This window comes from Carassius carassius, chromosome 5 (assembly GCF_963082965.1).
Source record: "Carassius carassius chromosome 5, fCarCar2.1, whole genome shotgun sequence".
Lineage (NCBI taxonomy): Eukaryota > Metazoa > Chordata > Actinopteri > Cypriniformes > Cyprinidae > Carassius > Carassius carassius.
Window position 1 is genome coordinate 36,983,300 of NC_081759.1, and position 21,017 is coordinate 37,004,316.

The 21,017-nt window shown below is 37.0% G+C and overlaps 2 protein-coding genes across 3 annotated transcripts; both read left to right on the forward strand.

The window, feature by feature from the left end:
* The first annotated feature begins 6,301 nt into the window (after positions 1-6,301).
* LOC132141529 (uncharacterized) lies at positions 6,302-13,111 on the forward strand. Its single transcript, XM_059551104.1, has 7 exons — positions 6,302-6,375; positions 6,468-6,625; positions 7,335-7,523; positions 7,614-7,712; positions 9,467-9,537; positions 11,749-11,879; positions 12,021-13,111. Exons 2-7 carry the CDS (start codon positions 6,487-6,489, stop codon positions 12,253-12,255), a joined length of 864 nt encoding a protein of 287 aa, XP_059407087.1. The 5' UTR covers positions 6,302-6,375; positions 6,468-6,486; the 3' UTR covers positions 12,256-13,111.
* A 381-nt stretch (positions 13,112-13,492) lies between these two features.
* nono (non-POU domain containing, octamer-binding) lies at positions 13,493-19,274 on the forward strand. 2 transcript variants are annotated; one of them, XM_059551102.1, is made up of 10 exons: positions 13,493-13,639; positions 14,359-14,506; positions 14,591-14,784; positions 15,305-15,606; positions 15,692-15,787; positions 15,966-16,162; positions 17,448-17,632; positions 17,704-17,734; positions 18,527-18,606; positions 18,693-19,274. In XM_059551102.1, exons 2-10 carry the CDS (start codon positions 14,359-14,361, stop codon positions 18,786-18,788), a joined length of 1,329 nt encoding a protein of 442 aa, XP_059407085.1. In that variant the 5' UTR covers positions 13,493-13,639; the 3' UTR covers positions 18,789-19,274. The 2 variants fall into 2 exon arrangements, with proteins under 2 accessions (XP_059407085.1, XP_059407086.1); XM_059551103.1 differs by having other exon boundaries at positions 18,696-19,274.
* Positions 19,275-21,017: the final 1,743 nt, after the last annotated feature.

A 21,017-nucleotide genomic window follows, 5' to 3' on the forward strand; every position in this document is an offset into this window, starting at 1 on the left:
ACGGCCACATCACCATCTTCTACGACGCTCTGAAGCTGATGTTTGCTTCATACTACTGCTTGAACATTTCATACCCAGGAAACCAAGGAGAAACGCAAGAGATTGTGCAAAGGTAAAAACACACACTCATAAACTCACTCTCACACATATCACACTCACACGCGTGTCCTCACACACAGTCACTCACTTTTCAACACACACTGACTTACGCATCCTTACATACACTCACTCTAACACACACTCTCACACACGCACTCACACACAGTCACACATGCATACTCACACACTCTCACACACACAGACACTCACATACATGCAGTCACACACACATCCTCACACTCACATAGACAGACTCACAAAAGCATCCTCAAACTCACACACTATCACATACACATTCTCTCACATGCATTCTCACACACACACTCACAGTCACACATGCATCCTCACACTCTCTCATATACACACTGTCACACACACATCCTCAAACTCACACACTCACATACACATACTCAGAAATGCATCCTCACACACACACACACCTTCACACACACAGTTACACACTTTCACATACTCTTACAAATGCATTCTTACACTCACACACTCTCACATACACATTCTCACACACACAGTTACACACTTTCACATACTCTTACAAATGCATCCTTACACACACAATCTCACATACACATTCTCACACACGCATTCTCACACACACACACATTCTAATACAAACATCCACATACTCTAACAGAGTTACACATGCATCCACACACACACACACTCTTACACGCATCTTCACACACACAGTTACACACTTTCACATACTCTTAAAAATGCATCCTTACACTCACACACTCTCACATATACATTCTCTCTCACAAGCACACTCTCACATAGACAGTCACACATGCATCCTCACACACACTAACACACTCTAACGCGCAATCCTCACACACGCTTCCAAGGCTGCATGATTAATCACATGCGTTTTTCAGGCGTGTCTAGTCAGTAAAGCCGGTCCTGTGATTAGTAGTAAATATCCATCACCTGTTTTCAAATCGAGCAACATTTAATACACAGAGCTGTAGTTCACTGACAAGCTACACAATATCCTGTTCATAATCGAATGCGATTCATCTGCAAACGCATCTCACAACCGCATGTGATTAATCGTGCAGCCCTACATGCATCCTCACACTCTCATCCTCACACAACACACTCTCTTACATTGTCACAACCTTCTCAGTCTGCCTCACAAACAACAACCTCTCACATACTTCTTTATAGCAAACATCCACCACAAGCATGCCCTTTACAAGTTCTTATTGTTCTGCTTTTATTTTAAATATATTCACAGCATATGTTACAGTCCATGTTTTATTACTAAGGATTTTTTTTTCATTCAACAGATGCCTTTTTAAGATGAACCCCGAGAAGGGACCGGAAGTGGATAAGACCACATCGAGAAAGAAATCGTCAGTCAGTCCAAAGGTTCTTTCACCGATTAACAAGATTGCGGACTATGAAAGGATGGATTAAAACTTTGAGTGTCAGATCTTCCTACATTGCCTAGCAGAAATTATTGACAGTGTCACAGACTTAAAATACTTGCTGATTATTTGATTTCATAGTTGAATAATTTTTTTTCATGCATTATCTGTTGTCAAGATAAATTAATCTGTTCACAGGTGGTTCAGTTTTAAGGACAATTTTAATTATTAATTTTTATTTGTTTACCAAACTGCTATATTGTTGCAGTTTTTAACAATTCTTTTATTGTGTGTTGTTGCAGTTATGATATATATATATATATATATATATATATATATATATATTTTTTTTTTTATATATATACTGTTGCAGTTATGAACAAACTGAATTGGTATGTTGTTGCAGTTGTGATCTACAGTAATTTAAACCTTTGGGCTTATTTTGTTTACTGGAATATTGTTGCAGTTATGATCGTTTGTAATTATATTTTCTATGCTATTGCAGTTATGGACAAATTATTGGAATATTGTTGCAGCTGTGCTATAATCTTTATACTGGTAGCTATAGTGTTGCAGTTTTGAACAAAGAATATTAGTAAATTGCAGTTCTGAACAAACTATTGGTATATTCTTGCAGCTAGGTCAATAAATTATTAAAACACATTTTCGCACTCATGGCTGATTATTTGAAGTTAAAGTGTTCAAACTTTATGATAATTTAATGTTTTTTTTTCTCAACTTTCCACAATATTTATGTAAAACATCTTATTAAACATTAAAAGCTGAAGAAAATACAGAAAATCATGTAAAATTACAGCAAAAAACTGTATTTTTGAATTACGGAAAATTACCGTTACTTAATGTGCCCGTTATTTTACGGGATTTTTTTTTACAGTGCATCTAATGAATCTTCAGTTGGAAAGCTTATACTGTATAGATAGAGGACAACACAAGAGTTAAGAATTCTGAAAATGGACTTATTTTCATCTTTGTGCCCATATTTCTTTTTCCTTTTCTATATCACAATGACATTGTAAAGGTTTTTTTTATAATTCTTTTTGGCCAGACCACTAGTAAAAGTATAACTGGGAATTCTATCCAGTCTCTTTCAATCAATATCCCACATACAGTAATGTGTAAATTTGTACTTTTGAAATGGATATATGGCATACATAAGCATATGGCATACTGTTCAATACAATAACTGTCATCCAAAACAGTTATTATACCATAATTTACATCAGAACATCCCTCCAGAGTACACTATAATAATAATAATTCATTACATTTATATAGCACTTTTCTAGGCACTCAAAGCGCTTTGACAGTATAGTGTATAGACGGTGCTTGTTGACAGTATAGTGTCCCCATCACTACACTGGGGCGCTAGGACCCACACAGACCACAGGGTGAGCACCCCCTGCTGGCCTCAATAGCACCTCTTCCAGCAGCAACCTAGTTTTCTCAGGAGGTCTCCCATCCAGGTACCGACCAGGCTCAGCCCTGCTTAGCTTCAGTGGGAAACCGGTCTTGGGCTCCAGGGTGATATGGCTGCCGGCATATCACACTGTTATTTTGACAACATGACTAAACAATTTGACTGTCTTATCCATAAACTATGACACAAGGACTTGTCATTCTGATGGCACTGACATGTTCATTGACACATATTTATTTTTGAGAGATGAACTAAGGATTTTGAGCAAGAGACTGGCTTTTACAGGTAATCCATTGTGTTTTGCTCTTTGTACGAGTTGTTTTGAGAAATGCACTTATACTGTTTTGCAAATCTCAAGAGTGATTCGAGAAATGTACCAAAGCGACTGAAAAAAACTGTAATAGCATTTCATGATTATGAACATAAAAGCATTACAAAAAAAAAAATTATATACCATCGATGAAACCACAAAGCTGACGCGGAGGTATGTATAACTGCAATATATAAACTAATTTTAAGTATTATTGCTATTACAGTTTTTTACGATTGTTTACACACTAAAATTAAAATTTCCACACAATTAGCAAAATTTTACTCCAATGAGCAAAACACCTCCACAGATTTGCACAACATTACACACAATGTCTGCTTCACCCTTTCTGCAAAACATTACACACAGTGATTTGTAAAACTCTACACACATTTTCACACCTTAGACACAGATAAGGATTGTGATGGTACTTCCTTGTAATTACAAAGCACCGGATTGCCAATTACCACACTAATGAACGAATTGGATAAACACATCTACCAGGTGTGGAAGCACACATGTGCTAATTTGAAAACGCAGCACTCAGGTGTGCTATAAAAGGCAGCAGGTGAGTTCACCTGTCTTCAACAAAAATGGAAGGAGTTAGAAGAAGAAGAAGAGTGAGAATGAGAGGGGGAGCTCAAAGAGGAGATGAAGGTGGAAGAGGAGAAGGAGGTAGAGGAAGAGGAGAAGGAGGAAGAGGAGAAAGAGATAGAGGAAGAGGCATAGGTAGAGGAGAAGGTAGAGGAAGAGGCATAGGTAGAGGAGAAGGTAGAGGAAGAGAAGGAGGTAGAGGAAGACACCTAGGTCGAGGAAGAGGTAGAGAAGGACTTGAAGAGGTGATAGAACCTGAACAAAGAAGATGAGGACCAAATTTGACTTGAGAAATCCGTGCAACACTTATTGACCATGTTATCAACCATGGACTGACACTGATGGAAGCTGGACAAAGAGTTCAACCAAATCTCAGCAGAAATACGGTTGCGTCAGTAATTCGGACATTTCATCGAGAAAACCGGTAAGCTAACCACACAGTATACATTGAAACTGAAGCTTGTATAATCAATATTGTTTACTGTGACATTTGACAGTAGGCTGCGCATATATATATATATATATATATATGCAGCCTACTGTCATGTATTTAAAAAAAAAAAAAAAAAAAATTTTTTTTTTTTTTTTTTTTTTTACATAGGATTGAGGGTCGAGGACACCAAGGTGGAAGGGGCCTTATGTTTAGTCGTGCACAAGAGGCCACCATTGTGAACATGGTTTTGGCCAATAATTGTATCAGGCTACGAGAAATCCAAGCCAATATCATCAATGATGACCATATTTTCAATAACATCCAACGAGTCTGTCAACATTAGGTTGAATCCTAAAGAAAAATCAAATATACATGAAGCAACTGTATCTGGTACCATTTGACAGAAATTCAGAGAGCGTGAAACATCTGCGCAATGAGTATGTGGAGGTATGCATTGTTCATTTGACTATGGTGTGGTATCATGCACTGCTCATAATGTTCTGTCACAAAAAAAATACTGTGCTATAGATATTGAATAGCATCCTATTTTCTTTTAATGTGTTTCAGAGAGTCTTGCAAATGGATGCTGCTGAAATTCAACATGAATTTATATGTGGATGAGGCTGGATTTAACCTTGCAAAAACAAGAGGGAAAAGTGTAATTGGGCACAGGGCAATCACCAATGTGTCAGGACAGCGAGGGGGTAACATCACCCTTTGCGCTGCTATCACACAAAATGGGGTCCTCCACCATGCAAATCTGGGACCCTATAATGCAAATCTGATACTTTCATTTCTTGACCGATTGGGTTTTTGATTATGGTAAGAAATACTGTAAGTATTGAAATAAATACTTGAAATATTCAGTCTGCAGCATCAAGTGTTGTGCAGTGCTTGGTAAGGTTATAGTAGGCCTACAGTATTTGTCTACATTCTCCTTATATCTCAAAACAAATCATGAATAATGTTGTGAGTTTCTCACTATTTTGTCACCTAAATACAGTAAGAATTTTTTTTTTTTTTTTATCACAGCAGTGTGAAACTGGCTGCAATAGTGTATGATCCCTGACTGTGTTGGTTAAACGAAAACGAATAGCATTTTCACAAATATGTGTATGTTTTGACTGAAGTGTGTCATTTTGCAAACAATCTAGGAATTTTGCTATAATTGATTGTGGTGTTTGGATAATTGTGACTATATTTTGACAAAAAGAACTCTGTTTTCAAAATTGCATGTAAACAATTGAAAAAACTGTAGTATCTTCTAAAATTAGGTACATGTAATATAAAAGTACATATGGCAATGTTTTTGCAACAGCTCCAAGTCTCACGCGCAGTGTCGGCTATACGTCACTGTCCGAATCCGTTCACTTATTTATTCACTCCTTCCTGATATAGTGAACTCAACTGCCATACACAGCACTAGACTTGCATGGTAGCTCTTAGGAGTCGTGGATGTTAGCAAGACAAATTTATCTTAATTGCCTTTTGTCTTATTAGCTGTAAATTCTTGGTACAGGTACTTAATTTTTTTTGTCACCGTCTACCACTCAACTCCAAGACAAACACCGTGGAAAGGGAGGGAGGGCATCACTTTTGCGGCTCTAGAACATTTCCCGACCCGAACTGATATGATTTTTTTATTTGTTTGACAGGGAAAGCTGTGCGCAAACAGAAACACACACCCAAACCTATACACATGTTAATTTATTAAAAAAAAAAAAAAAAACTCTTGCACTTGCAAAATGGCACTTTCGAGTAAGAAAAAGCTATAGGAAAAAGCCCTCTTTGATATGTTTGCACCTTTACTGTCTATGGTTTGCACCAGTTGGCACGTGCCTGTATGTAGCTAGAGCAGCTTTACAAACTTGACTGAATTCTAACTAAGGTCTCGTTCTAAAAACTAGTGCATACTCTTTCTAAATGATTAATTAAAATGAACACATACCGAATCTTAGTTTATGAACAATTGCATTGACTCGTTTTATTGGTTTAGTTGTCTTGATTCGTTAAAAGACAGACAGGAACGCCCTGTCCTGTGCGCGCATGCGCACTACACCGCGGCGTGTTTCATAAACGCGGAATCGGTGGCTCTCAAGGAGTGGTTTGTGTAAGTTAGTTTATTAGTAACTCTTTGCTCGGTTTCTAAGCAAAGTGTCCTTGTGTCTATAACCTATTTCTCATTGAATAAATATCCTTAAGTTACAGAAGCCATTCAAACATGAGTGACGATAATGAAAGAGACAGTAGGAAGACGAAAAGAAAAACAGATTCGGATGATTTAAAGGCGCCTGGGAAGAAGATACAGAAAATAAAAGACAAAAACGAGGAAAAGAGCGCCGCAGTGCAGAAATCAGACGGTATCTATCTATCTATCTATCTATCTATCTATCTATCTATCTATCTATCTATCTAAGTGGCATCAGCGTTGGTGAGGTTCACAGGATGAAACCTGGGGAGAGTTATAACACCATTTCCACCTATCAGGGATAAGCTAGCAGTCATATTATGATAATTTCATTATTTACCCACTTCAACCCTGATCTTATATGAATGGTTGTCAAGGCTGCAAATAGGTATATGCAGATTTTATAAAGAAAAAAAAAACAATCTTTTGACCAAAACTACATTTTGGTTCTAACACATTTTAGCATTTCCCACATAGAACTGAGAACTTTCATCTTCTCTATTTGGAGCTTTTTTGGCAGCTCAAAAACAAAAGAAATGTGCATAAATGTGCCCCATGCAGTTTCTGAATCTGCACTCTAGGGTTAAAAACATTGGTTTGTAGATGAGATTCATACTAGACCCGTTCATGCTATACATACTCTTTTAGTGGTTGCAAAGTAATTACTTATTCAAAAAAGTGCCTACTCGAGAGTATGCGATTTCTCATACAGCCTCAGTTTTAGCACATGTATTATATTAATGTTTGTTCTTGACAGAAATAGTTATTTATTTTGCAGTTTTCCTTATCGTAATTTACATATTTCATATTTATGTTTCAGAGATTAAGTCTTTTTAAATTAGTCGGATTATTTAGAGATTGTGTTTTGCTCTGATCCTCAGCTCTCACTGGTAAAGCGGACTCAACAAAAACTAAAGTGAAAGCTTCTAGCAAAGACCAGGACAAAGGGAAAAAAAATAAATCTGCCCACTCAACAGACTGGTCTGAGGATGATAAGAAAAACAACCCAGATGGCGGCAAAAATACCTCTGAAATAAAGAGGAACGAGAAAGGACAACTTGTGTTTAAAGGTGAAGTTAAGAATGTGTTTTATGGTGTAGGTTTATGATTTATTCATTAATTTATTCATTCACTAATTTTGCGTTATTCTGTTGTTGCAGACCACCCAGAGTTCACACCTAACTTGACTCCTAAAGAGGTTTTACAGGCAGGCAGTTTTGGGGGTACCTATTTTAGGCCCATCTACTCCAGTATCACAAGTATGTCTCACCTTGATCAGTTGTTAGCTTTAATTATTGCAAAATGTCATTTTTTTTCTACGGCATTTTCAATTTTATGCCCATTTGCAGAGGGGACTCTAAGTAATCTAAATGTTACAACCAATTGGTTTTCAAAGTCACATAAATAGTTAAGATCTATTGTTCGGTGGGTCATTATTGTGATAGAAGTGGTGAGAGGAAACAACTCTGAAGAGGTTGTGTTACATAATGCAACAAACAAATGCTGTCTGGACGCTTCACCAGTTACTTCTGTGTGAGAAAGCCACTGTTAAAATGTCATAAGACATCTACAATTTGCCAAAAGACATGTGAGAAACTATCGTCTGATGAGACCAAAAGTGAGCCTTTTGGCAATCAGACTAAACACTGTGTTTGGTTTAAGGCCAAGCCAATAACTGTGATTCCTTCAAAGCACAACATTAAGTATGGCACTAGGAACATTGTGTAATGTGGCTGGCCCTTAAGAAGGTGGAGGGTAAAATAAATGGAGCAAACTACAGGGGAAAAAATTCTGTGAGTGATTTGGGAGAAGATTTATTTTCCATGAACACAGTGACCATAAATAAAAATACATAAATCTAAAACTACACAAGAATGTGCTAAAAACATGAACTTTAATGGTCACGAGTGGCAAAGTCAGACTCTAAATCTTAGTTGAGGAATTAAGGGTAGACTTAAAGAAATAGTTCCTCCCTAAATGAAAATTAGTTGATAATTTACTCACCCTCAGGCTGTCTAAGATGTAGATGAGTTTGCTTCTTCATCAGAACAGACTGAAGAATTTTAGAATTGCATCACTTATTTTCCAATGAATCATCTACAGTGAATGGGTGCCGTCAGAATAAGTCCAAACAGCTGATAAAAGCCCGAAAATAATCCACAAGAAATCCACATGACATGTTTGTTATAAATGTATCCTTCAACAGGACATATTTTACACTTCAGACTATTGCTTCTGGCTGAAATACAAATATTCAATTCATAATATTGCTAGTCTTAAGTCTACAGATCAAGCACAGGTTATATGCAAAAACAATTTGACACTATTACTATGTAAATTAATACAGTATATTGGTGGATTTTGATGTGAGAGGGCAACAGGGGATAGGCATTTTCAGTGGAGAAAACATTATTATGAATAATGGACAAGGTTTAAAGTTAAAACACCTTAATGATGGATTTGTTTCTTACAAACAACTCATACTTTTTCACTTCATGAGATTGTAATTAATGGACTGGAGTCATGTGGATTACTTGTAAATTATTGTGATGCTTTTATCAGCTGTTAGGACTCTCATTCTGACGGCACCCATTCACTGCAGAGGATTCTTGATGAGCAAATGATGTAATTTTCATTTCTGAAGCTATTCTTTTAAAAACAGCTGTCTACTAATTATCTCTGCAACCTGATTGAGCAGCTGAGTACAGCTTTAGCTTATGGAACTGTGAAATTTGTAATACATTTGAATAACTGCATTTACACTTGGACAAGTAAAAAGAAAATTGGAGTTTTAAGTGTCAGGACAGGCAGATATAGTTTCAGTTGTTTACTGTACTTTCCGCTTCAAGACATGAGCAAGAAACACAGAACAAGTCTTTACTTCTTATTTATTTATTTTTACATTTCTGTCTGTCCACATCTCTTTTGGCAGTCAGAGACGCTGGTTATGCACTCCAATGTCTAACAATAGTTCTGCACTCAACTCAATTTTTTCTTTTTCTTTTTTAAACAGAGCAACATTACAAAGATATTTGGCAGGAGATTCCCAACGACTGGCTGGATGGGCTAAACATCTCTAAACAGGTGCTTATCATTTCACTAGCACTGGCACATAGCATATCAATACTAAATACTTTTGTCAAAGTTAACAAACATTTTCATTAAGAGTGTCTATAGCAGATAAAAGAGCAGTGTGCTCTCTTTCTGTGTGTGATTTATGCTGTTGAATCGTAGATCACAGTAGAGACCTCAATTGACTGTTATGTATTAGTACTTATTTTTATGATCATTATTTATGTTTTACAGCTCTGCTGTTATTTTTATGTGTTATTTGCCTCATGTTATTTTATGTCAGCAAATTAACCGGGTCATTTGAGTGGTTTTATTCCTTTAGTTTGAAGCTCAGGGCTAAGAGCATGTGACGAGACTCGCAAGAGGGAAAAATCATGAAAGGTTATGTAGTAAAAAGACCTTGCTTGCACTTGATAAAAATGAATGAATAGTTGATTGCCACATGCTGGAGTTGACAACACCTAGATTGCCACAAGCCAGCAATCATTCACATTTGACAGAAACAACGAGAAGGGTATTCCTGCACAACCGGAGGCTGCAGTTTCAGGACCGCAGTTCTTGGACCGCAGCTTTAGGACCCTAGTTTTTTTGTGAAAGCGCCACCTACCGTACTGGATCAACACTAATTAAAGATGGACGACGTGGACAGCAATCAGACGGTGAGTACCGATATTTAATTAAGTTTTATTTTATAACGTTTAAACGGTGCGAAGATTACATAGTGAGAACTGCTAACTATGAATTAATGATTGATTAATTCCCACCAAATTAAGAATTTGTGAGCTAGTTTTATTAATTACTACGACGTTAATTCGTGGCCATGATTTCAAAAATCCTTGTTAAGTTTTAATGACAAAGTATTATAAGTGATCCTAGCCTGCACATTAATTAAACTTATCAGATGACAAGAGTATGGTTGATGTAAGGTTTGTAAGATTTACCTGCAGCTTAATGTATTCGTGAAAATACTGGCTTAATAGTCGTTGTTTTGCCATATTTATGTATAAAATATCTTAAACTGCACTGACTGCCTAGTTGCAGTATGTTTTAGCCTGTTGTTTTGGCATTGTTTTGCAATGATGAATGAGGCGTTTGGCAATTTTAATAGCTTGTTACAATTTGGCCTAATCTGCACGTCTACTCCACACATACAGTCCATTGATATCATGTGTTAGTTTCTGTCATGTTCTGCATGGCCAATATGAAGTGATTTTATGGATTTGGTTAGGCTCATTGTAGAACAGATGATTAAAAAAGGCACTAGGGATATTTTCATGATCTCAAAATATTCTAAAAAGTAGGCTCTCTCTTTTTCAAGATACATATAACAATCCAAAAAGGGAGATCCCTGCCCGAATTGAAGAGATGCACCACATGCTGCAAGGACTTTCACTTTTCATATATATATAATGAGCTAATTCAACTTAAGGAGGTTAATCAATATACTGTATAATTATATATATATATAATTATATATATATAGATATTCCAGTTCAATATGTTAAACAAATTTTTCTTATTTATCTCTCTCTGTCTCTCTCTTTCTCTAGAGTTCAAGCCTACAACCATTCTATCCATGCAGCAACTGATGGAAAAGGGGTTCACTTTGGTGCTGTTGTGATGTTGTCGCAAAAATGACGTGTGTGTGTGTATATATATATAAACATTCTTGAATCATTCTTGTGTCTTGTCTTGCCTCTCAACAACTTTTAAAATATTGGCTGTAATTTAGTGACTCCATACGCTGATTCCAACTTTAACTTACCTGATAATGAGCTAATTCAACTCAAGGAGGTTAATCAATATACTGTATAATTCAAGAGACTAAGACTTTTAAGGTTCTTCATTTTTTACAATTTTACAAAATTTATATTTCATTTATATTTTGTGTAAATTAATGTTTAAATTTAAAATTGTGACTCAAAGCACACTTAGTAATTAACCTCTGCTGCATTTTGAATCAAAAATCACATTTAAAAACGAATACTACTGAGATGAATATACTGATGCTGTATACAAAGTAACGTGACTGCAAACTAAACCAACAGAGTCCTAGATCTGCGGTCCTGAATCTGCAGCCTCCGGTTGTGCAGGAACATACTATTGGAAACAGCTGTTGTTGTGTGCATGTATTTGAGAAATAATTGAAACTTTGTGGATGTCTAAAGCAGGTTTTACACCGTGAGAGGTGTTTTTTCATGTTTTTTTTTATTATAATTTCAGGTGGCTTCATCCACGTACAGGGAAAATGTGAACACCTATAATGTAAAATGTGGAGGGAGTCTAGAGATGTGGGAAAGCAGTGGCTGGATTGTGCCCCAGGATCCGTACGGCTGGTTCCAGTGGTACTGCAGGCAAGAGCTACTGCATCGATAATAAGAGATGTTTCTAATTTACATCGAATCAACATATTAGAATGATTTCTGAAGGATCATGTGATACTGAAGACTGAAGACTCGAGTCTTTCAAACATTCTTGTTCCATCTTACCAACAGGTTTTACCAGGGCAGGCGAACCGAGGACGATGCACGTCAGATCAGTCGCTGGGCCAAATGTGCAGGAGTCAAAGGTCGGTGGAGGCAGAATCTCATCACAAAAGTGGTCCGGTCCGGTTGTGCTTATGACAACCTCAGTGTTTCCCCAGTGGTCAGACAGACACTGCAGCACTGGGGCTACAAACTCACCCTGGAGGACTATAAGGAAGGAGCAAAGAGAGTCAAACTCAAATAGGATTAACAGACTTTCAAATTGGCCTCATTTGATTTATCAAATAATGCTGAAGAAAGCTGGCCTTACCGCATGGAAATAATCTCACAACTCTGATTCAATAATTGATGCTTTGTCTGACCGAAGGACTTGTTTAGCTGAGTAGACCTGTGGTAATATTATTGCTGTATTTGGTTTCCATTGTACAGGTTTTCTGTAAGCTGTTTTGGTAAATAGAAAAGTTCGAATAATAGTCTATTTTTAAAATTTGGATCCGAAGCAGACATGAATTGTTTTTTCTTGTCGTAGACTTATACTTGGGTCCCTTGGAGGAATGTGGAGAACAGATCTGTAATCGGATGTGGGCATTGTTACGATTATTTTTATTTTGACAATAGTTTATTTTTCTAGGTTTATTTTTAATACAGGCTGAATGTGCTTCTCTATTTGACTACACTGTCATATACAAACTTTCCAGTGTTTTTTTGTTGACCACATTGCACCATTTGGTTTTAGAAACAGGTGGAACTTTTTTTTTTTTTAAATGGGTCATTTTTGTTATGCAGTACATTTTCATGCTTCTTGTATATGTATTGATATATCAGATATTAGTGGATGTACTCGTTCTTTGATGTTTTATGATATTGGTTGGTTTGCATCAATTTCTATCCTATTTGATTTTAGACATGTATGTGATGATATATAAAAATTGAACAATTTAACAAACAATTATAAAATTAAACTTGACAGGCTCCTATGAATTAACACCAAACCCCGAACTTCAGTTACTTATTCCAATACGTTTAAAGTTCATGTCAATGTGTAAACAATAAAATTCTAATTAATAAAGTATTGGTGCCTGCGAATGATAAAATGAAAAGTGTACATTTGATTCATTTCACTGTATTGTTGATTGCGTTTTCTTTGTTGAACGCTGGTCGGCGCCAGGAGTTCACAATTTTTTCATTAGCATTTCTAAAAAAATATATATATGTTTTATTTTATTTATTTAATGCCAAGATACCAAAGATGAAAGTACAGAGAATATCAACATTTCATAGAAAGAGGTGTCATTACATGCAAAGCACCATTTATTGACATGCATTTCTCAATCAACGCCGCTCACTAACTTGTTTTTAGTCACGTCCTTCGAACAAAAAACAATTTCGGCCTAAATAACTGGGTTTAAAAACGAATACAACCAATGGAACATTTGGAACTCGTAAACGTCATTTTATTGACGTGAAATCGGCCAATAGAAAGAGTCAGAGCGTACGCCTGAAAACCCATGCTGGCCAATGAGCAGCTAGATCCGGCAGCAAGTTCAGGTGTGCGGCGTTCAGCCTCTCTCCTCTTTGTGATCAACGCTGCGTGTGTTGCTGGAGCGAATTAAATACTCTTATAAAAGGTATTTAGACGTTTGTATGGCTTTTGTATTGTATGCATGTGATGAATGCTTTCGTTTATGAAAGAATGTATTTGCGCATATGAGCTGGAGACGATTCCGGGCCATTAGCCGTGTTGAGTGTAACGTTATCTGTCCGATTCGGCTCCACTTTGCAAACCCATACACGATTATTAATGAAGAAATCAGACAATTAATAATGTAAAATTGCATGCGCTAAACTACACTCCTTGATGTTTGTAATTCAAGCTTGAAATCTTAACCGTGAACGAAGCATTCGTTAGCGTACACAACGAAGAATCAAACAATCATTGAAAACAGGCCAAATTGCACCAACAAATACAGAAATCATCTGTTAAAACACTCGACTTGCATTCGACTTTAAATATGCATCTTATTTTTTCGTTAAATGTATAATCCAAATAAAATACCCAATGTTAAATGTACTTATATTTTCAAGCTGTCCTGTTTTATCGTGTAACGTAATGAGATTAATAATTTTTTGATTTTCAGTGTCTCTTGTTCATGTGTGTTGTAGAGTTTGCCATTAAGTATTTCATTATACAATTAAACGATGCTGTAATGTCAGTGAATCATCTTCATCAAAGCAGTCCGAATAATGTTCATCATGGCCTTTTTTCACTTTTGAATGAGCCTTATTCTTCTCAGGTTTTAAAGATTAATGAAGTCAAGTCTGTATTGATGTTCATGTGCCTTAACAGATGCAAGGAAACAGAGGACCCCGTTCAGAGCAGCAGAATCACGGCCCACCCCGACAGCAGCCCAACCCCCAACAGGAACAGCAGAGGAAGCCCCCGGGAGCCGACAGCAATGGACAACACACTGATGCTGGAGAGCAGAGCAGCCCGAGTGAGTAACAGTTGTGGGCTGATGGGACAGATATCTATGACTTTGTTGAAATCATAGTTGCTGACTGAACCTTCTCTCCTGCAGATGCTGCTTTAACTATAGACCTGCAGAACTTCAAAAAGCCAGGCGAGAAGACCTACACGCAGCGGAGCAGGCTGTTTGTGGGCAACCTGCCCACTGGGACCTCAGAAGAGGATGTGGAGAAGCTCTTCTCCAAGTATGGAAAACCTTCTGAGATTTTCATCAACAAGGAAAGAGGCTTTGGCTTCATCAGGCTGGTGAGTTTGAAAGAAAGTAAAAAAAGGAAGTGACTATGGTAGTTCATTCATAACCAAACTTTTATTATAATTTTTTTTGTGATTTGTTCAACTACATTTGTAGTTAAAGATCATGTTTTCATCAGGGTTTTTGCAGGTCTTTGAAGGTCTAACTTCTCTTTTCTACATTAAATCGGAGCAGAAAGGCTTTAATGGATAAATTCATGGCATTACATGTTACATCTCCTGCAAAAAATTAGTGTTTTTGCTTTGTTTTAAAGTATAAATGTCTAAACCTCTTTAAATCAAGATACATTAATATGCAAATTACACATATGAAGTCTTGTTTTCTAAAAACCTGAATGAAATTTAGTGAGTCTGTTGTGTGGCATTTGAATTTGTTCCTTTCAAAGTCTTAAATTCACCTTCATAAAACCTGCAGAAGCCATGTTGTGTTCATTTTCATATTTTTTTTTTCAGTGATGTTTGTATTCTCAACTAATGCAGCATTAACCCTGATCTGCTGCTCTCTTCTAATTAGGAAACAAAGACTCTTGCTGACATAGCGAAAGCAGAACTGGATGACACTGTGTTCAAAGGTCGCCAGATCCGTGTGCGTTTTGCCACTCATGGTGCTGCGCTGATGGTCAAGAACCTGCCTCAGTTTGTGTCCAACGAGCTCTTGGAGGAGGCCTTCACCATGTTCGGTCCGATCGAACGGGCCATTGTCATCGTCGATGATCGTGGCAGGCCAACTGGGAAGGGCATTGTGGAGTTTGCCAACAAACCCTCTGCCAGGAAAGCTCTGGACCGCTGTGGAGATGGAGCCTTCCTTCTCACCACGTGAGTGTCTGCTGCTTTCATTTTATTGAATTGTGTGTTAGTGCTAACTGCTTTAGTAAAGTTGGCCTTTCTTTCCCAAACTCAGTTTCCCCAGGCCTGTTACCGTTGAGCCGATGGAGCAGCTTGATGAGGATGAAGGACTTCCTGAGAGACTTATTAACAAAAACCCACTATATCACAAGTGAGTTCTTGCTCTCAAATGCATTGGTAAACAGTTAGGTGCAACCAAATGGTTACCCAGTCATCATGTAAGCATGGAAAACTTGAAAGTTGGTGTTTAAGAAGTGTTTTTCAGATCTGTAGAGGTTATGGGAAATTATAAAGCATTATATAATTATAAAGCTCTGTCTGTCCATCAGAGAGCGCGAGCAGCCGCCCCGGTTCGCTCAGCCAGGCTCGTTTGAGTATGAGTATGCTATGCGCTGGAAGGCCTTAATGGAAATGGAAAAGCAGCAGTTTGAACAGGTTGATCGAAACATCAAAGAGGCCCAAGAGAAGCTGGAGACTGAAATGGAAGCAGCACGACATGAGCACCAAGTCATGTTGATGAGACAAGGTGAGCACACATAGGTTGCCATTTTTTGGGGAAGGGTTAATGCCAAAATGAACCCAAATTGTTTGTCAGCCGAACTCGTTCAAATATTTGCTTGAAATACTCCCATAAGAATTCAAGTTAATATTCCTATTATTTAACACATGTTAGCAGTGTAAATAAGTTAGAATGCATAAAAAGCGTTAGACATCCCCTTTAAAAAAATGTGGATTGCTTTTTTTGTTCTTGTTGTTTTTTTATGATTTATTAATTATCAGCTTTTTTATCAGTTGTTCGCTCACAAAACTCAAGTTTGCAAAGCTTTGTCTCAGCCTCTCAACGGACAGTTCGCTAAAAGTCTGATGCATATGGCAAACAAAAATGCAAACACTTCAGGAGTTTCGAAGTGCTCATCGGATTGGTTGAATTATACAGGATTTCTTGTAGACGTGTGTTGCATTTTGCCTGCAAAGAAAGATACTGTGACGTCAAATGAAAGGAGAAAGCCATTGTGTTTGCAAATGTGATGACGAATGCTTATCAGGATCAACTAAACGCTGGATATTCAAAAGTATATGAAATTATTAAAGTTCACGGCATAGAATATTTTTTAAATATATTCGAAAGTTTTACACACCGTTCTGTTATTGTGGTGACATTTCCAAGCCCCGAAACGTGACGATGAACGAGACAAACTGTGATTTGTTGTTTGACATGTCAGTCAAACGGCCTCATGGGTAGGCCTTGGCCAATGAAGGCTGCCATGAATTCCAGACCTTCAGCTTCCAAATTTGTCACTCGAGTGAATCTACACGTGCATTTAAGGTGTTCTTTCTCCATCTAAGCAATAAATGTACATCTTTGAATGAGTGCTTTAGTGAAATTTTTCATCCGCTCTGGTAATGCCAATTACGGCCCATTTCTTGGGCTGCCAAAAAAATTATATTTTAAAATCAGTCAGGGCTATAAAAATGCATAATAATATTTACAAGTAAATCCTTTTTTTTTTGCAAACAAAATTTGCCTTTTAATTAATCCGTTTTAAAGCACTTTTAGTTTCCATTCACAAGGATGAGTTGCAATTGTCATGTCTTGCACTTTTCTTCAGTGTCCCATCATGATCATTGTTTTTAATGCAACTATAAAAAAAAGAAAAAAATCACATCTGTAGACACCTTGTCTAGCAGTTTTTAAATCAAGCATAGTCAGGGGAACCTAAAACCAGTCAATTCAGGCAGCCCTGTAGTTTTGCACATCCCATCAGCAATCACACTGCACTAAGTCCTGTCTGTTTCTCTCTTTGCTTTAGATCTCCTGCGCAGACAGGAAGAGTTGAGGAGAATGGAGGAGGCTCATAGCCAGGAGGTGCAGAAACGGAAACAGATGGAGCTGCGTCAGGAGGAGGAGCGGCGGAGGAGAGAGGAGGAGCTCCGTGCTCACTCGGAGGACCTGATGAGGAGACAGCAGGGGCAGGGAGGCAACTTCTCTGAGAAAGTGAGTCTCCACAATTATTGTCTCCATTTCTGAGGATTTTTAATTTATGGGTTTTGTTTTTGCTTTTTCAGAGGGATCCAGACATGAGGATGCATATGGGAGGTGTGTATCACACTCAAGCACTCTGTGATTGACAACACTGAACTCACGCTTAGACTACTGAACATTTTAAACCCCAGATCACAGAAAGAATTGTTAAACCCACATGCTGTGCTGAAAATGTCCCTAGCCTTTACCTGATTTGGTGTTCCTGGTTAAAAATGATCAGCTTTTTAAAAGTGTTTTGTCAGTATTTCTCATCATTCTATAATATCACCAAGTCTTGGATTCAATCTTTTTGTCACCCACTTTTTTTATCAATTAGCACAGGTTTTACATTTTTTTTTAGAACTGATCATCATGCTCATTAATCTGTGCATATACCAAAAAAAAAAAACATTTGGGGATAATTTTGGCAATGTTCATTATAAAATTTACTTGCATAAACACAGATCGAGGCCTATAATCAGTTAGTTCCAAAAAGATATGGAAGACATTTATATTTGATTTGTAGGATGGTAATTCTTGATCGGAAACAGAAGTATATCAAAAGGAGGAAAAAATCCCAAAAAGTACAAAAATTTAATTCTGTTTTCTGGGAATTGTAATATAGTGTATATATGTGATAACTAGCATTTTCAAGAAAAAAAATCCTTAGAAAAGGATTCCAGAAACACAACATGAGGGTTTCCTGTTGTTTTGTCCTACTTAATATTTAGGAAAAATGCACGGTACATATTGGTCTTTTTGGTTCTGTAATAAAAAATTATATATATGCTCTTACTTGCTTGTCAGGTTTTTTTTTTTTTTTCACCCATTTGAACTTAACATTGCTTTTCTCTCTTGGGGTGAAAGGTCAGGGAATGGCCATGAACAGGAATCCGTTGGGTGGAAATACCACAACAGCAGGGGCTGCCAGCTTGGCTTCCAGTGAGGTACGGATTTCTCTACACACATTGACAACTTTCAGTTCAACATGTAAAGTGTACAGTGTGTAATCTTCTTTCTTTGTCTCTTTCAGCAGGGGGCTGCTGGTAATCCAGGTGGTCTCCCTCTTCCCTTCCCTCGTCCTGGACCCCCTGTTGACTTTGGCCCCAATAAACGCCGCAGATTCTGAGACCACCAGCCAAAAGTCATTCGCCTTTTTTTTTTTTTTTTTTTAACATACTGTAAAATATTTTTAAGTGCATATTGTGGTTTTGTAGGACCTGTGTATGCATTTCACATTCACAAATGAAAATGTGTAGGCAAATGTAAACAGGTTGAAGTATATGTTTTAATTTACCCTGTAAGATCTCCCATCCCCAGCAGGAGCCTTAAGGGACTGTTTCCAAAAACGAATTGAGCCCAGCTTTGGTAGACTCTTATGCTTATTGATTTCTGACTGAAGATTAATCTATAGGCGAGGGTTTATCTGTGCATGGAAACAGCTCCTGGCTGGACATTCAGCTTTGTATAGCCCTATTTTTCCTTTTTTATTAATTTCTTTTGTATTTCACCCAGCAGTGACCTTTTCTAAAGTAGAGATTAGCTTTTGTCCATCTTGTCCTCTGCAATGCTTGCCTTTCTAGACAACTTTAAATAAATTCATAACTACATGTTACACACTGTCCGGTGTCGCTGGCAGCATTCATGGACTACATTTTGTGATTTGTCTTTGTACAGCTGTTACAAAGAAGGAAAGATAACCATTTTTTTTTTTACAAAATTGTCTCCTATCCATTCAGTTGCTAAAAGGTATGGAAAATAATTATAAAAGTAGTTTATATAATAGATTTATTTTGGTACATCTGCTGTAATGCTGAAAAATTGATCTTCAAAACTTTAATGAAACGAAATCAAAATCACTTACTTTCCTACTATATAGTAGGTGGAAAACAGAATGCCTGAATTCACAGTGCTTATAAAAGAGTAGGCAAAAAGTACCCAGATGACCTAATACTGTACTTCCAGTCAAGATGAAGTGTGCGTACAATGGACACTTTACTATCCCATGAGGCCTCAGGAGAGGATGTTGGTAGGTTACGTGACCGTGACAAATGTAGTACGTGCAGATTGCATTCATACTACACACATTCATACTGTATAGAACAAACTTTTTTTGCAGTTGTGAAGTAATTATAAAAAACAAAAGAATACGTGATTGTGAATGCAGCCTCTGTGTCCATAGATAAAAGTAAGTTACAGATGATATTTAAAATAAAAAAATAAAAGGAGTGTTTAAGAATTCCAGGAGGTTTAAAAGTTGAATGTTCTTTAGGAATCCCTCTTTAACAAGTACTTTTCACATGTTGGTTTCTTGAAGCATCTTGGAGACGATGCCACAGTTCTTCTGAATTTAGTCTGTCTCAGTTTGTTCAGTTTCTTCATTATTTTCAAGACAGACTGATAATGATCAGATCAGATCACTGTGTGAAGCACTGGCTGTTTTCAGACAAAAATCTCACTGGATTATTAAACTTAATGTTTGGAAATGTAAACTGATCTCTTCTACTGACAAACTACTGCAGAAAAAGTTATATCAATATATAATGGAATATTTTGAGTTATGGGGTTTCTTTGTTATACAGCTGTTATAAATATTAAACATTGCTGTTTAAAGTCAATTTATTTGGCTGAACTGTTACACGTAGCCTACATTCAATTAGCCCATGCATGTGCTAAAGATGAGTATTGCCAGGTCAAAAAAGTTTTCATGAAAGCTATAAAGATTTTTTTTGTATTACATTAGAAAGTCTATGGCTACAGGAAGATTTCCAAGAGTCTAAAATTCCTGGAGACAGAGCTGGCAGCCTAATACATTTAAAATGTGTTGTACCAGAAAACCTTTGAGAAACAAAAAGCACAATATCATAAATTGTTGGATTTGAGCAACTGAGAAAAACCTTCGATTTACTGCCAAGACTTGCAAGGTGGCCTGATCAAAGGAGGAAAATCATTTTAATGCAAATGAAAAAAAATGCTGAGACACTTGCTGAGGAATGTTTTATGGAGTGATGTGACAAAACTGGAACTTCTTGCATGCATGGATCAGCAGTATGTCTAATGCAAAAAAATAAAAAAAGGAAATACTGACTAAATGAAGGGCACGTAAATGAATAGTAACATTATTTAGCCTACCTCAGAAAAGACATTTTTTTTCGGATCAAAGAGTATAGAAGTCTATATAGTTATAAATTCCTATAAGCATACGTCACGCAAACACTATTGTAAGCATCTAATTTGATCCACCCATTTCCACTCTCAACCCACTTTATGAGTGTGAAAGAAACTTCATTTACCTTTTCCTGCTTTTGCCCTTAATTTAGCAAGAGATACAGAAAAACCGCAACATTTTACATACGAC